The sequence below is a fragment of the Cricetulus griseus genome, chromosome 7, assembly GCF_003668045.3.
Source record: "Cricetulus griseus strain 17A/GY chromosome 7, alternate assembly CriGri-PICRH-1.0, whole genome shotgun sequence".
NCBI lineage: Eukaryota > Metazoa > Chordata > Mammalia > Rodentia > Cricetidae > Cricetulus > Cricetulus griseus.
In genome coordinates, this window is record NC_048600.1 from 13676429 (window position 1) to 13692464 (window position 16036).

Consider the following 16036-nt stretch of genomic DNA (forward strand, 5'->3'; position numbering starts at 1 on the left):
CAAATATTCCAATTAAAAAATTAATGAGGGGCTGGGGAGAGGTGAGGGCTCAGCTGTTGAAGTGCCTGTAATGCAAACATGAGGACCCAAGTTCGGATCTCTGACACTCAAGTAAAAAGCTGGGTATGGCCTTATGCACCCATAACCCTAGGGCTACGGTAGGGGAGGCTAGAGACAGAAGGATTGCTGCAATTTGCTCAGGGGCAGTCAGCTCCAGTTTCAGTAAGAGGTCCTGTCTCAGGGGAATAAGGTGGAGAGTGACAGACGAGGCCACAGGACACTCTCCTCTGGCTTCTGCACACACAGATGCAAACATCTACACTACCAAAGTACAAACAAACAAACAAACCACACATGTACCATGCAGACATGCACCAAAGGTGGACAACAGTCAAGGAAGGACACCTGATATCATCAACCTCCAGCTTCTAGGCCAACATACATACATACACCTACCTATCAGAGTCCACACACACATACCTTTTAATGGAAGTTTTGAATTCCTGAAACAATACCATTCGAATAAATTCAACAGGGTGGTGGAGGCTAGAGCACAGGGTACCACCTGGAAAGCTGGCTGCTCTTGTGGAGTGAGTAAGTGAAGGTCACTGAGGAGGTCTGGATTTTCAGTGCCTCGAGGTGGCTGATGGGAGAGAAAGGACCCTCTCTAGAAGATGGTATCTGAGACCCCAGAGACAAGAAATCACGAATGAGAACCAACGAAAACCATATACAGAAACAGATCCATAGGGGCTCAAAACCCCAGAACCATCAGACACAGCCAGAAACAACTAAGCTTACATTATTAAGGAGAGAAAGGTGCCAGACTTGGGAGTTCTCAGCAGGGAACAAGAATCTATAAAAAATAACATAAAAAATTAAAAGGGATGGTAGGCATGGTGGTGTCAGGTATGGTGTTGCATTCCTACAACTCCAGCATTGGGGAACAGTGGCAGGAGAATAAGCTCAAGTTCATTTGGCCACACAGCAGGCTTGAGTCCAGCCTGGGCTGGGTGAGACCCTGTCTCAAAAACAAAACAAAACAGTAACAACCAAAAAGAACCAAATAATAACCATAGAAATAATAAACTCAAAACAAACCTTACAACAACTAAAATTAAGAAAATGGACAAAGGAGCTGGGCGTTGGTGGCACCCGCCTTTAGTCCCAGCACTCGGGAAACAGAGGCAGGTGGATCTCTGCGAGTTCGAGACCAACCTGGTCTACAGAACGAGTTCCAGGACAGCCTCCAAAGTCCACAGAGAAACCCTGTCTCAAAAAAAACAAAAAACAAAAAAAACAAAAAAAAAAAAAAAAAGAAAAAAGAAAGAAAGAAAGAAAGAAAGAAAGAAAATGGACAAAGGACAGAACTGGTGACACATACCTTTAATCCCAGCACTCGGAGGCAGAGACAGGAGACAGGGAAATCTCTGTGAGTTACAGGCCAGCTAGGGCTATATACTGAGAGCCTGTCTCAAAATAGAATAAAACAAAATGAAAAGAAAATGGAAAAGTTTAAAGGTAGATTAGGAAGAGCTGCAGAAAAAACTCAATGAATTACAAAGTGGGCAGAAGAAATAATATGAAAGCATTGAAGAGGGCACAGGGGACAGACCTGGAAAGCAGGTGACTTGGGGATCAGGAGAGAGGCTAGGGAAAGGCGATATTTGAAGAGATAATGGGTGAGAATTGATGAAAAGCCATATTCAAGAAGCCCCAGCAAAAAAAAAAAAAAAAAAAAAAAAGCCTGTATTTAGACACAACATCATGACACTGCAGAACACCAGGAAAAAGGGAAAATCGTTGAAGAAATGATAAATCAAGGGAACAGTATTAGCTTCAAAGAGTAATGTTTGGAGTGACATTTCAACAGCGAAAACAGAACCCAGAAAATGGTGGCGTCAGCTTTCTCACGTCAAGAAAGAAAATTGCCAGAATAGGGTTCTATACAGAGTTAAGAAAATCACCACAAGCTGAGAGAGATGGGGAGAAGCACAGAGGCAAGAGCAGCAACACTGGTGAAAGTCAGAATGCAGATGGACAAGTAGACAGTGACTTCAGCAGCTCCCAAGACTGGAGGGGCAGAACCGAGCCAGCACATTCCACACCACAGCCTTTACCAGCCCCAACTGATGGCCTCAAATCCTTCTGCAACTGGAGCAATGACAGCTGGGTAGGGCTGGCTGCAAAGGTGACTCTAAGAGTTTCCCCACCACTCACTACATAGCTGCCTGTCCCCAGTGTCCTCTTAGTATTGAGTCAGTTAAGTAGAGGGCCTAAGGACGCAAGGAGGCCAAAGCTCGGGACATGCTGCAGGTCTGTGCATAGATTTTGAATAGGGGTATCAGCTTAGCACCACCTGAGCCTTACTTGAGCATACATTTATCCTGAGGGGGCCGAGAGGGTTCTCTGTCATGTTCACCGGAGCATCCTTCAGGAAAACTCAGATGCAGCTATTATTCCCAGCCACATGCTCAGAACCAATTCTCAGTGAGCTTTTGTCTCTGCCCTCAAGCATATACCATTAGCTACCAAGGAGAACCGTAGAGGAACTAGAACAACTAGAAAGAGGGGAAACTAATTTGGAGCAGTTATTACACAGCAAAAACAAAAACCAGCTAACAGAAAATTATAACAAATTTAAAAAAGCATTGCTTATTCTATTGGCTTGAGTTCCTATTCTTCTCTTTGAAGTTCTAACAAAAGAGGCTAGAAGATGATTAGGTACATTACCAGACTCCCTTGTGGCTGCTTCTGGTTAGGTTCTGCCAATGGGAGGTGCTTGTGGGGCCTGGGAGGTAGGAGGAAAAATAGACATCTTCTCCTATTTTACTAGGGCTTTTGGCAGTCACAGCCACTGCTGCCACCACGGCCGGCCGCCAAGCGTGGTGCTCTGCTCAGTGTGAGGAGGCAGCGCGGCAGCTGTGAGGGTGGGTTTGGGACACCAGCAGCTCCCTGACCTTCCCTTGTCGCCTTCCATCTTTCTGATTATTAGTTATTAGTCGCCTCGACAATACCTCCGATTTAAATAGCTGTAGTGGTTTCGGTTTGAGTGAATGCTGACTGGCATTTTGCATAAAAAAGAAACATTTAAAAAGAAAAAGGCCTTGGGTGTTAAAAACATGAAAGCAGAAATTAAGTCAGTGGAAGGGAAAGGATAGAGTGATGCAATCACCTAGTCGGGAAAGGCAAGGATCAGACAGGTGGGTGGCAAATACACATAGCAGGAGTTTGCTCTGTGACCACACACCTAACAGAAGCACTTTGTGGGAGGAGGGGCTTATTTTGGCCCTTGGTTCATGGGATAACATCCATCAGGGTAGGGGAAGGCAGAGGGACTGGAGCAACTCTCTGGTGTGGTCCCCACCCAGGAAGCAAGGCCAAACTAGAGCCCTCGAGGCCTATAGCTACTTCCCCAGCCATGCCTCTCAAGGTTAAAGAGCCCAAACACATGGGCAGCAGGGAACCTTCCAGACCAAATTGTAACAGAGGTAAAATGCGAAAACTCAACAACACTTGGGGATGGGTTGGTTGCTGAGGTGTCCACCTTGTAACCACAGGGCCTGGGTTTAGTCCCCAGGATCCACATTAAAATGCCAGGTATGTCAGCACACACTTGTATTCCTGCTCTGGGAAGATGGCCTTCTTAAAATGTATAGTAAATTTTAACATTTCATTCCATTAGTTACCAGGATGTAAATCACTTATTCTCATACAAACACTGCAGTGCTGGGAATACTTCATTCCACCTGGCACTTGGAAGAAGACTAGAAACCCCACAGATAAGCTTTATTTGACTGTTTGCATATATCTGACCAAATGGCAAATGCTTGCAAAGGGTAAAGTTTATTAAATAGCAAAACCTGGAACTCCAGTTCAATCAGCTGACATGTCTCCATCAATAGCACAGACTGTTTAGTGCTCACAGCTGTTTTCACCTCAAGTCCAAGAGCATTGTGGCCTATTTTTCTGGAAACCTCTTACATTTCTTTTACTGCCAACAAAAGAGCAAATTTTGTGTGTGTTCACCTCATCGGTGGCAAATCCGAACCACTCACATCTCTTGTTTACATTTTGGCTGTTTCAAATGGTGTAAAAAACGAGCTCAATATTTACTAAAAAGGCTTGTAACACCTAGGACAGTAACTTTAATTTTTCATTAAGAAATTTTTTATTACATCTCCCCAAATAAGCTAAAAAGAAACTCCTGTAAAAATACTGAAAACACATTTTAACACTCCAGACTGATAGGATACATTTTATATGATTTACAGCTTAGAATAAAATGTCCAGTTCTATGACAGGCTTTCTGGATGATATTGATAGGCATTTACTGGTAGGAATTAGAAAGACTGTTCATTTCAGGCTATGGATATGGCTCAACAGTATAGTCCACACTTAGCCTGTACAAAGCTTTGGATTCAAGCCCTAGCATGGAAGGGAAGGAAGATTTGTAATCAATTCTAGTTTGGTTTTGAAAAGCTGCATGTTTGTTGACAGGCACTAACAAGGAACTGCCAGGGCTCTCCATACAACAGATTCAAACATTTCACCCAGATTTTCCTCCCTTATATTTTAAATGAAAGTACAAATAAACATATGGTAAAAGATGTACATAGACCAGAAAGACTAACATAACAACATCCCCTCCTAACACGGCAGATCTCGTGTGTCCAAAACCCTTAAACAGTTATATGGTTGAGCTGTTCACACCCCAAAGTTGACCTGTGGTCTGCAAACACTCATGTCCATGGGCATATGCAGATGGTCCTTTCTTTCCTCTCTGTCACAGAGAAAAGCTACAGTCTTTTCTTCAGAAAGAAAGTTTAAAGGGCAACAAGTACATGTTGTTCAAAACCAGCTGAGTCCAGGCAGCTCCTCAGACACCACTGGGCTCACTGTGGCTCCAGAAGGTCCCACGTGTAGGCTCTGAAATTTAGGAATCACATTTACTAACAAGACTTTTTTTTCTTTTCCCTGAAGACAAGGTTTCTCTGTGTAACAGTCCTGGCTGTCCTGTATTTCGGTTTGTAGACCAGACTGGTCTCAAACTCATAGAGATCCTCCTGCCTCTGCCTCTTAAGTGCTAGGATTAAAGGCATGTACCACCATGCTTGGCTAACAAGGCATTTTTTTGTTTGTTTTGTTTTTGTTTTTTTTTTAAAGGGGTGTTTGTATTTTTTCTTTTTTAAGATTTTATTTATTTATTATGTATACAACATTCTGCTTCCATGTATATCTGCACACCAGAAGAGGGTACCAGATATCATAACAGATGGTTGTGAGCCACCATGTGGTTGCTGGGAATTGAACTCAGGACCTCTGGAAGAGCAGTCAGTGCTCTTAACCTCTGAGCCATCTCTCCAGCCCCTGTTTTTTGAGACAGGGTTTCACTGTATTGCTTTGGAGGTTGTCTTAGAATTTGCTCTGTAGACCAGACTGGCCTTGAACTCACAGAGCCTGTCTCTGCCTCCTGAGTGCTGGGATTAAAGGCATGCGCTACCAATGCCCAGCCTAACAAGGCATTTCTATTTATTTATTTATTTATTTATTTATTTATTAACAAGGCATTTTTAAAAGAAAAATTTTCTTTAAAATTATGGAATTTGAGGGCAAGCATAGTGGTGCATACCTTTAATTCTAGCATTCGGGAGGCAGAGGCAGGTGAATCTCGGTGAGTTCGAGGCCAGCCTGGTCTACAGAGTGAGTGCCAGGACAGCCAAAGCAACACAGAGAAAACCCTGTCTTGAAAAGAAAACAACAACAACAACAACAAAAACCAAAGACCAAAACCACACACACACAAAAAAAAAGGGGGGGGGGGAACCCAGTCCTTGTAAATGGCAAGACGTACTACCAGCTATATGGAGCACAGCTCATATCTCCCCTTCTTTTTGAAGAAGGCTCTCACTATGCAGTGCCAGCTGCATCCTGCCTGGCACTTGAGTGAGTGAGATGCTCACATGTTCTTGAAATCCTTATCCTCCTGCTTTGGCTTCCCAAGTACTGGGGTTACAAGCATGAACCACTCACTACATCCAGCTTTTATTTTAACATTGTACAAAAAGACACGAACCATGACACATGCCTCCCAAGCAGTTGGGAAAGGCCAGACCTTAATTAGGGAACAAATAGGTGTGTTGGCAAGGGACCAAGGATGCATGACACTCTCCCCTTCAGACCAATATCCACTCCCAGCAACAAGCAGCACTCACTTCGAGCAGGAAAGACTTACGGACACACAGCACACTGCCAGCTCAGCCAAGTCCTCCCTCAATGCCTCGGATCCTCCTGGTGAGCTGTATGTCCTTGGGGAAGATAGTGACTCTGCCGGCATGTAAGGTGAGGAGATAGGCATCCTCAAAGAGGTGAACTAGAAATGCTTCTGCTGCCTGGGACACAAAGACTGACATGGATGAAGGACCTGGACTGTTTTTTCTTGGAGACATACTGACTCAAAGGACTGAAGTAAAGAATGGGGTGAACCCAATGGCCACCCATCAGACCCTCCCAAATTGTCAGGTATTGCCCATTGGCTACTCTTTTCAGGAGGCCAGGAACAGTCTGTGGTACCCACCCCTTATGCCGTCCTGTGGAATTCTGGGATGCTCTTCCCCCTTTTAGCCTTTACCAATACCTACTCCTTCTTACCTCTTGAAGGGCCAACAAGGCTTGGGCTTGCCAACATAGGTCCACACCTCGAGTGAATTTCCCACATATTTCTCTTACCTGTGGAGGAGCAGGGTGGGGATGAGCTGAGAATAGCAGAGTGATCAAAGAGTAGATGGTCTTTCTCCAAGTATCTCTAAGCATCCTCACTTCCACCATTATGTGCTGCCCTTGATCTAAGGGCCTGGCTCAGGGTAGGTGCGGACTCCTGGGAGCTTTAACTGGCATAGCTTATGGGTGGAGAGAAGAAAAGGCAATCTCCAGGGTATGGAGGGAAACTGGGTGAGAGGGCTCTACTACAGTAATGAGAAATCAGCAACAGAAAAACCGAGGATGTGCAGCGCCCCAGAGGGTTAGAAGCAACCTTTATCCACATCAGCAAGAAGCAGAAATCTCCCATATGTGGGAGGCTTAAAGCAAAGGTGGTCCAAGGCAGAGTGAGGGTGTCCCCAGAACTCACAACTCGGCTGAAAGGAAGCTTCCTTAGCAGGAGGTCGGTGCTCCTCTGCAGTTTCTTTATCTCCTTAAGCCACAGAAATTTCCGCCTCTTACCTGAGGAGAGTTAGGTCATAAGGGAAGTGCTGTGGAAATAAGTGGTACCTTGTGGCCCAGCTGAAGACAAACCTTGCCACTATACTCCACAGAGCAGGGATTCTCTTTTTTCTAGTTGGTGGAGTCAGCAAGAGCACACGAGTGCTTGCCACACACTGAGTGTGAAAAGACACACAGGTGCTCACCACAGGCTTACTAAGAGAGTGAGTGCAGTCTGGGCCTTTGGGTTGGAGTGTTAACTCCATGAAGCCTTTCTCAAATCCCAGTTCCTTCCTAACAGATCCTTCCTGTTGGGTCCCATGCATTTCATATCTTTCCCATTCCCACCTAGATGTTCCAAGTTCGTTATTCAGTTTTTAGGTCCTTTCTTTCTTTGTAACAGCTGGAGGGAATGAGATACTACCTAGTACGGATCTCTTATCTTGCTTGTCTTGGGCCCAGGGAAGTAAAGATAGTTGGCTAGTGCTCATTAGAGGCCAAGTTGGGACCTTAGAAGTGGCATAATTCAGTGCTAATGCTAGGAATGCGGGCTGTGAAGCCACAGCCTTTGGTAAAAATTCAAATTCTCACTAGAAAATAAAAATACCAAACTTAAAAAAAACCCTCTGCTCTAGAGATGCAGCTCTGCAGTAAAGTGCTTGATCAACATGCACAAAGCCACAGGTTCAAACCCCTGAAACACAAAGAAAAAATACATCTAACCCTAATGTTGAAGAGGAAACTTAACTGATATTAGACTATTTAAGATGAATAATATAAAAATTTACTTTTAAAAACCTAAAAGAGCCAGGTGGTGGTGGCGCACGCCTTTAGTCCCAGCACTCGGGAGGCAGAGACAGGAGGATCTCTGTGAGTTCGAGGCCAGCCTGGTCTCCAGAGTGAGTTCCTGGACAGCCAGGGCTACACAGAGAAACCCGCCTTCAAAACAAAACAAAACATAAAACAACTAAAAGCACCAGAGGCAAACATATCTAGTAGAAAACAAGAATGCCAAATGAATTAAGGCCTAGCTAGAGATGGTTCAGTGGTCAGAGTGTGTATCATTGTTAAGGAGGAGTCAAGTTTGGCTCCTAGCGCCTACATCAGGTGGCTCATACTGCCTATACTTTAGGTCCAGGGGGCACTAATGACTTGGGCACCTGTACTACGGTGCATATACATATGATTAGAAATAAAAATTGGAGCTGGAGAGATGGCTCATTGGTTAAGAGTATTTGTTGTTCTTGCAGAGGTTCTAGGTTTGGTGTGCGTGCACACGTGTACACACACATAAACACACAAATGCAGGCAAACATGAACACATGTAAATAATAATGTGCTGGTCTGAAAAAATGGCCCCACAGGCCCATAGGGAGTGGCACTAGTTGGACATGTGGCGTTGTTGGACGAGGCATGCCACTAGGGGTGGGCTTTGAGGTCTCAGAAGCTCCAGTGTGTCATCATTACTTCCTGCTGCCTCCAGATCCAGATCCAGAACTCTCAGCTTCCCCCAGCATCACGTCTGCCCCATGCCTCCAGCCCAAATGGCCGTGGACAGAACTCTCAACTGTGAGTCAAGGGAGGACAGAAGAAACGCCAGTGATTTGAACTAGGCTGGGGAGACCAAGTATGCTAGTAAAATAATAAAATGTTGGGCTTGGAAAGCTTGCTCAACAGTTAAACAGCGCTTGTCGCTCTTCCAGAAGGCCTGAGCTGTGTTCTCAGCACCCTTACCCTTAGGCCTGTGGTTTCCCGGGTTCGGAACCCTCTTCAAGCCGGCCGTCCCCAGCACCCTCAGAGCTGAGGTTCCGGCAGGCCCGCTTACCTGGACGGGAGCTGCGTCGCGAGGGTCCGGGGACCGGGCTGGAGGGGCGCCTTCTCGGGGTCCTCGGCTTGCGGCGCGGGCCCATGGTTGGCCGCGAGTGGGTCCAAGCTCCGCCGCCTCCGCTAAGCCCGACGAGAGAGCGAGGTGACTGAGCGTGTCAGAGCCGCAGGAGCTCGGCCGCCATCAGTTTGAAAAAAACCCACCCCGCCTACCGCATTTTTTAAATCCCCAATTCCGTGACTCTCAGTGGCTGGCTCTGGAACGCCACCGTGGAGCGACAGCCACAAGGACCAGTGAGAATGAGGGTCTGGCCGCAGAGTCAGCCAATGGGCACTTGGAGAAGCTAAGGAAGGCGGGGCTTTCTCACATTTTGCGTGTTGATCTTTGACTGACCCGACTAGCTTGCTCTGGTGCCCTCTGGGCAAAAGGACAACTCAGTCTGATGTAGGTGGTGAGTTTTTAGAATTCATTCCCTCAAACGTTTTACGCTTTCGTATCAACGTTGGTGTGGCTTTGAGAATGGAGAAACAGACCGCCCAAAAATGTGACACTCCACACAGCTCCCGGGAGGGACCCTCCCGAGAGCAACCAGCAAATAGGATTCAGAGGCCAGGTTAACACCGTGAACTTTTCTAGGGTCGAGGGGACAGCCAGGACGATGGGATCTGAGGACAAGGTCCAGGCAGGGCACGAGCCAGCACTGTTCCTGGACTATACTATTGAACACCATGACAGAACTGTCAGAGAAAAAAAAAAAAAACAGCTTTTCCCTTTCTCCTGGGAGTAATATGAATTCGGGTCATATCTCTGCAATTAGAATAAAGAGGATTTCAATTTCGTCATTTTGCTTTTTTGAGTTTTCTAAATGCTCTACCATGAACGTGTACTCTAATCAAGAATCTCCTTATATAATCAGTGGTTTCACAGAACCCTTCTGCAACACTGGGGTGGGTGGTGTAAAATGGTGCAGCTGCTATGGAAATGTGTCATGGCTGGAACCTGAAATGTCCTACAGAAGCTTGGTCCCAAGTGCAGCAGTGCTCAGGGGTGGGGGCTTTGGGAGATGGGGCCATAGGTGCCCTGACTTCATCTGTGGATCTTAATTCCAGCATTTGGGAGGTAGAGGCAAGAGGTTTGCTCTAAGTTCAGGGCAGCCTAGCTTAGTGAGTTCTAGGCTAGTCATCCTATGTAGTAAAATTTGTCTCAAACAAACAAAAAACCAAACAAACAAAGGCTGACATAGCTCATGTTAAAGCACTTGCCTCATATACAAGGTTCTGTGTTCAATCCTCAGTATGCTACCTACAAACACATAATTTAAACATAGAATTACTATATGATGCTGGGCGGTGGTGGCATACACCTTTAGTCCCAGCACTCAGGAGGCAGAGACAGGCGGATGTCTGTGAATTTGAGACCAGCCTGGTCTACTAGAGCTAGTTCCAGGACAGACTCCAAAGCCACAGAGAAACCCTGTCTTGAAAAACAAACAAACAAACAAACAAACAAACAAAAAACAAAACAAAGAATTACTATATGACTTAGAGGTCCATGTTATATATCTAAAGGAACCAGAAGTAGGAATACATACATACATACATACATACATACATACATATATATATATATATTCATTCATTCATAGCAGTTTTACTCACAATGACCAATCAGTGGAAAGTACCTGAGTGTCCATCAGCAAATGAATAGAGAAAATGAATATACAATGGTGTTATTCACCTTTAAAAAGGGAAGAATTTCTGACATAAGCTGCATGGATGAACCTTGAAATCACTATGCTAAGTGACATAAGCTAGTCACAAAAAGATCACTGGTCTATGATTCCACTGACATGAGGTAGGTATGAGAGTGGTTGAATTCATTGAGAGAAAGTAGAATGGTGGTTTCCAGGAGCTGGGAGGGTGGATAATGGGGTTATTGTTGAGTGGGGACAGAGTTTCCAATTGGGAAGTGAAAGCAGCCTTATAGACTGATGACAGTTGTGGTTGTATCACATGTATGCTCTTAATGCCATCAAAATTTTATATTTACTATAAAAAAGAGAAAAGGAGGGTTCTAAGTTTTTAAGGTATGGTCAAATCACAGAAAGATGATCCCACCTTCCACCTCCAGTTATCTAGTTCAACATGGACTGAAGAAATCCGCATCCTTAGCAACTGTTAATTAGACAGAGAAAATTTCACTTATGAACTCTGCTTTAGACAGATAGCCCTTTATTAAGCTAGAAGTAGAAAGCTGGTGGAAGACAGAATCTAGATTCCTAAGAAATTGATGAAACTAACAGTCTCTGAAGCAGCAGTGAGTGGCTTAAGGTAGAAGGAGGGGTGTTTATTAATGTATACATTTTTTATATATTTTGGTTTTTGAACCAATTGAACTACCGATGGTTTTTTAAAGATTTATTTCTGTGCTTTATGTATATGAGTGCTCTGTCTACTCCAGAACATGGCATCAGACCCCATTATAAACTGTGAGATACCATGTATGTTTATCTACTGAGCCATCTCTCCAGACCCTGATTTTTTTTTTTGAATAAACTAAATGGAAGCAAAGTAGGCTGAAGATGTCAAGGTGAACACTAGTCATCTTTGAGCTCTAGACCAGTTGAATGGAACAAAAGTAGTAAATTATAGATCATAGGAACTCTCAGAACTCTTGGGGAGTTCAGCGTAGGAGAAAGGGGGAAATTAGTTGGTTGTGCCATAATGTCTGAGACAGACTCCTTCAGCCAAGACTTAAGGCACATAGGAAAAGCAGCTGAGGCAGGATTTGAACCCCACACCTAGTGATGTCACCACACTGCTGCTGCTTCTTTTAATCCAAAATGTGTTTATTGGGATGGTTCCCACTCATCTTGAATCAGGTGCTTTTTAGTGCTGCTTCCTCCTAAAGGAGCATCCTTCTGTCAGCCTTGCTTTTCTGCCTGTGGGCTGACAGAGGACAGTGGAGCAGCTAACACACAAGACTACCGTTTGTGCATGGCTAAAGACTGTGGTGATTTTATAGCATCCTGGGCACTTCACATCCATAAAGTAGGAACTGGGGCTCTGTACCAGGCGCTTTTTCTTGTGTTTCCGCTTTTCCTCTTCTGGAGAGGGATGAAGGAGATCCTTTTCCAGAGGCATGTTCCCGTAGGGAGGTCGTCACCACTGGAAAGGACACTACTGCTTGTTATGGTGGTTTTATTTTTTCTTTACTGAAGAGAGAAGTGGGTGCAATTTCACATATCTAAAGTCCCAGCTACTCTAGACAGGAAGATCATTCAGGCCCAGGGATTGTAGCCTATAACATGCTTTGCTGATTTGGCATCAACATGGTGACCTGGGACTTTGGAACCACCACATTACTCGTGTTAATTGGAAAAGATACAATCTGGTTTGAGCAATACAGTGAGAAGTTACTGGGGAGGGAGGGAGGGAAGGAGGGAGAAAGAGAGCAGTGACAATCTAACTCAAGGAACTATGGGATTGAGGTGTCACCACACCCAGGGGGCTCAAGTCTGGTTTGAAAAATGTCAATAGTGATAGGCACGGTGGTTGTGACCTGTCATCCCATCTACTTGGGAGGCTGAGGAAGACCAAAAGTTCAAGGACTACCTGGGCTACAGGACCCAAGACTGGTCTAGACAACTGAGGAAGACTCAAGAACAAAAGTAAAAACAGAGCTGGGGATATAGATCATTGATAGAGGGCTAGCTTAGCAAGCATGATGCCTCTGGGTTTAATTTCCAACACACACACACACACACACACACACACACACACACACACACACACGCACACACATATTTTAGGGTCATTTTCATGATCAGAACACACAATCCCCACCTTGACTGTGGTCAGCTTAAGGGCATGTATAAGCTTTTAATAAGCTTGGATTCTAGCTTCCTGTTCACTAGCTCCATGACTTTGGAGATTCACTTGCCTGCCATAAATGATAGTTTCGATGTTGCACAGTAAGATAGTAACTCTTGTTTCATCACTGGGAGAAGTAACTGACTAGGAAGCTGCCTTTCCTTCTATCTTGGGCTATGCCTTTCTTTTCTGGTAATGGAGCCCACAGCCCTTGCTCTAGTACTACGGTACAGTAAGCTGGGAACAGTGTCTCCTTGAAGCTGTCTCGTGGCTTCTACATGCATATGCATACATGTTCACATACATCTGCTTCCACACATGCACTTGGACATGCGCGCACACACATTCACACGCATTTAAAAAGTAGATAAGGTTCACTAAAGTTGATTCTGCCTATGTGGTTCGAATGATCCCAAAGTGGAGGTGCTGCCAAATGTGCTGAAGATGAAGAATACGAAGCATACACTTTCTAAAGGAATGTTCCCCTGCCTCCTGCAGCAGGTTGTGGAGGCAAACTGTGTTCTGGTCCTCGGCCCTTTCTACCACCGACAACCACTGCTTCTTTCTCTATCACTTCTGGAGGAAAACCACTTTAAACTTGACTGCCACATATCTCCCTCTGTGATGCCAGGTGGAAGGGGACATTTGCTTTGGATCCTGGGAGAGCACTGAAAAATGATTTGGAAGCACAAAGAGGAAGTGCCCACAGAAGGCAGCTAATTACACTGCAGTCCATGCTGCAGCTCCTTGCAGTGCTTACATAGAGGTGCAGTGGTGAGTGTTCTGATGAACCTGAGGCCATAAACGAATTCTTAACTCTGAGAATGCCCAAGATGCAGACCAACCTCACAAGCTTCTCCAGACTTGTGGCAGCCTTTCTCGAGCCCTTCAGATGGGTGCACCTGTGGGGAGCAAGGGGCACATAAAACTACAAAAGGCCACGTGTCCTGATTTCTGGGCTACCAGTTTTATCTTGCAGCAAATGACATCATGTAAGTCATAAATGACAGTAGTACAGAATGGAGCCCAATGCTATACTCACACTGACTCTTGATTAAGATAGGATGTTAAACATGAAGTATGGACTGTATAGGCCACTGCTGCCAAACCCAGGTCTCCATTTGCTCTCACTAAGGTCAGGGGAGCCATGGCAGCACTCACAAGAACCACGTTCCCCCATGTCTAAAAAAGGGTTTAGTGTCCCAGCACTCGGGAGGCAGAGGCAGGCGGATCTCTGAGTTCGAGGCCAGCCTGGTCGACACACCGAGCTCCAGGACACCCAGGCTACACAGAGAAATCCTGTTTTACCATAACCCCCAAAAGTGGGCAATCCAAATTTCTAAGACTTAACAGAGTCTCCTGCTGATCTTGGGTTTTAAGAGGATGTTGGCAGGTGGGCGTAGTGGCACATGCCTGCTTAACACAGGTTGGGCAGTCCAGGGCAGGTGAGATTCTGGCTACCAACTCTGGTCTACCCATCTGTGGCACAATGGGATGGGCAACGAACCAGGGCACCTGGCATTGTAATAGGCTGTGACCTCCGGGAAGTCCTTCCCATTCTGGGCATTAGTGTCCTTCAGGGTTTTTACAATTATTATTACACATGTATGATCTGCATGTGAATGTTGACAGCGTGCACGTGGAGGTCAGAGGACATTTGGGAGTCAGCTTGCTCCTTCCACTGAGGGTTCTGGGGTTGAACTAAGGCCACCAGGTTTTCAAGGCAAGTGCTTTTCCCTGCTGAGCCATCTCCCTGGCCCTGGGCTCTACTGTCTTCCTCGGAAGGAGTAAATGATGTTTGTGCTTCTGACACTCAACATTCATTCTAGATGCTACACTTGGGCTCTCTTATGCCGTTTCTCTTTCATTAAAAAAAGGTTCAATATTGACCTTTTCCATTTTTTAAAAAAATAAACTCAAAAGCAACATGGTAGGGCCCCAGCGTTTGTTTTTGTTCAGGACAGCTGCCACACTGTCTCTGCCTCCTTGAATAAGTGGGCACAGAGTCCTCATCTACTTCTCCCTGGGTCACACAGTATAGTCTAGAGAAGCTTGGGTTCCTGGGACTCAGGGCTGATGGAACAGAGAGTTCCTTCCTTGACATACCATGAGAATGTCGGAATTAACTATACACTGAGGGCCTTGTTTGTCAAAGGCCTCTTCTGCCCACAATCTCTTTAAGAAAGGTCTTAGGGTTTTGTTTATTATTGGGCTGCCACTCAACCATTCCCATGAGCAATGCTGGGATTAAGGGCTGCATTTCTTCTATTAAGGGTGGGAGTACCTGCAGGTAACACTATGTTAGGCATTTAGCCCAGTCATAGAAATCCACCGAAGACCCACAGAGACCCATGTGGTAGTGGGCCACAGGTTTCAAACCAGACAAACCTGGCTGGCTGGGATACTGGCTCTATGTGTATATATATCACTTTAGCCTTTTGGGAGTGCCTTTCCCTCTGTACCTGTGTGAGGACTGAGCATTTAACCCAATGCTGGGAATGCCAAACTATTCCATAAGGAAGAATCCTGGGAAGTCTGTCATCCTGGTGGGTACTCTGGGCCCAGACTGCTGGGAGTGGGGCTGTGAGCCACAGATGCTCCAGGTCTCACTAACACAGAGCCATGTGGCTGCTGAGACCAGGGCTCTCCCAGGTCTTTGGCCCACGCTCACAGCTAGAGACAGATCCCTCTTGTTGAACAAGTTATGAAATTCAGTCTCCTTACCTTAAAATGGAAGCTCTCCAGGCATGGTGGCATATGCCTGTCATTTCAGCACTTGAGAGGCTGAGGCAGGAGGACTGAGTTTGAAGCCAGCTCGGGGCTATAAAGGAAGTTGAATGCTACAGAAGACCTTGCTTCAAACAAAACAAAATGGGCTCATGAAGTGATTTCCAAGGGCTGCCTGAAACCCCCCTGTAGTCTTTCCCAAGAAGAGATGCCTTGAAGTATGAAGAACAGAGCATCAAAACATTTAGGTGCTGGGCATAGTGACACACACCTTTAATTCCAGAACTGAGGAAGCAGAGACAGGTGGGTCTCTGTGAGTCTGAGGCCAGCCTAGTCTACATCATGAGTTTCAGGCCAGCCTGGTCTACATCATGAGTTTCAGGACAGCCAGGGCTGCAGAGTGGCAAAAAAC

General features: G+C 45.5%; 2 protein-coding genes across 2 annotated transcripts; both read right to left on the minus strand.

Moving 5' to 3' along the window:
• Nucleotides 1-3830: 3830 nt before the first annotated feature.
• On the minus strand, nt 3831-9201 carry Cenpa (centromere protein A). Its single transcript, NM_001246717.1, is given in 5 exon segments — nt 3831-4929; nt 6236-6392; nt 6652-6729; nt 7130-7221; nt 9026-9201. Coding segments are annotated over 4 exon segments (390 nt in total). The 5' UTR covers nt 9111-9201; the 3' UTR covers nt 3831-4929; nt 6236-6257.
• A 2659-nt stretch (nt 9202-11860) lies between these two features.
• Nucleotides 11861-15935, minus strand: LOC100760954 (40S ribosomal protein S27-like). Its single transcript, XM_027424517.2, has one exon. It carries the CDS (start codon nt 12166-12168, stop codon nt 11914-11916), a length of 255 nt encoding a protein of 84 aa, XP_027280318.1. The 5' UTR covers nt 12169-15935; the 3' UTR covers nt 11861-11913.
• Between the last annotated feature and the right edge of the window lie 101 nt (nt 15936-16036).

Coding starts and splice junctions, on each gene's coding strand:
- LOC100760954 (XM_027424517.2), bottom strand. CDS start 12,168: ATGCCTCTGGAAAAGGATCTCCTTCATCCCTCTCCAGAAGAGGAAAAG.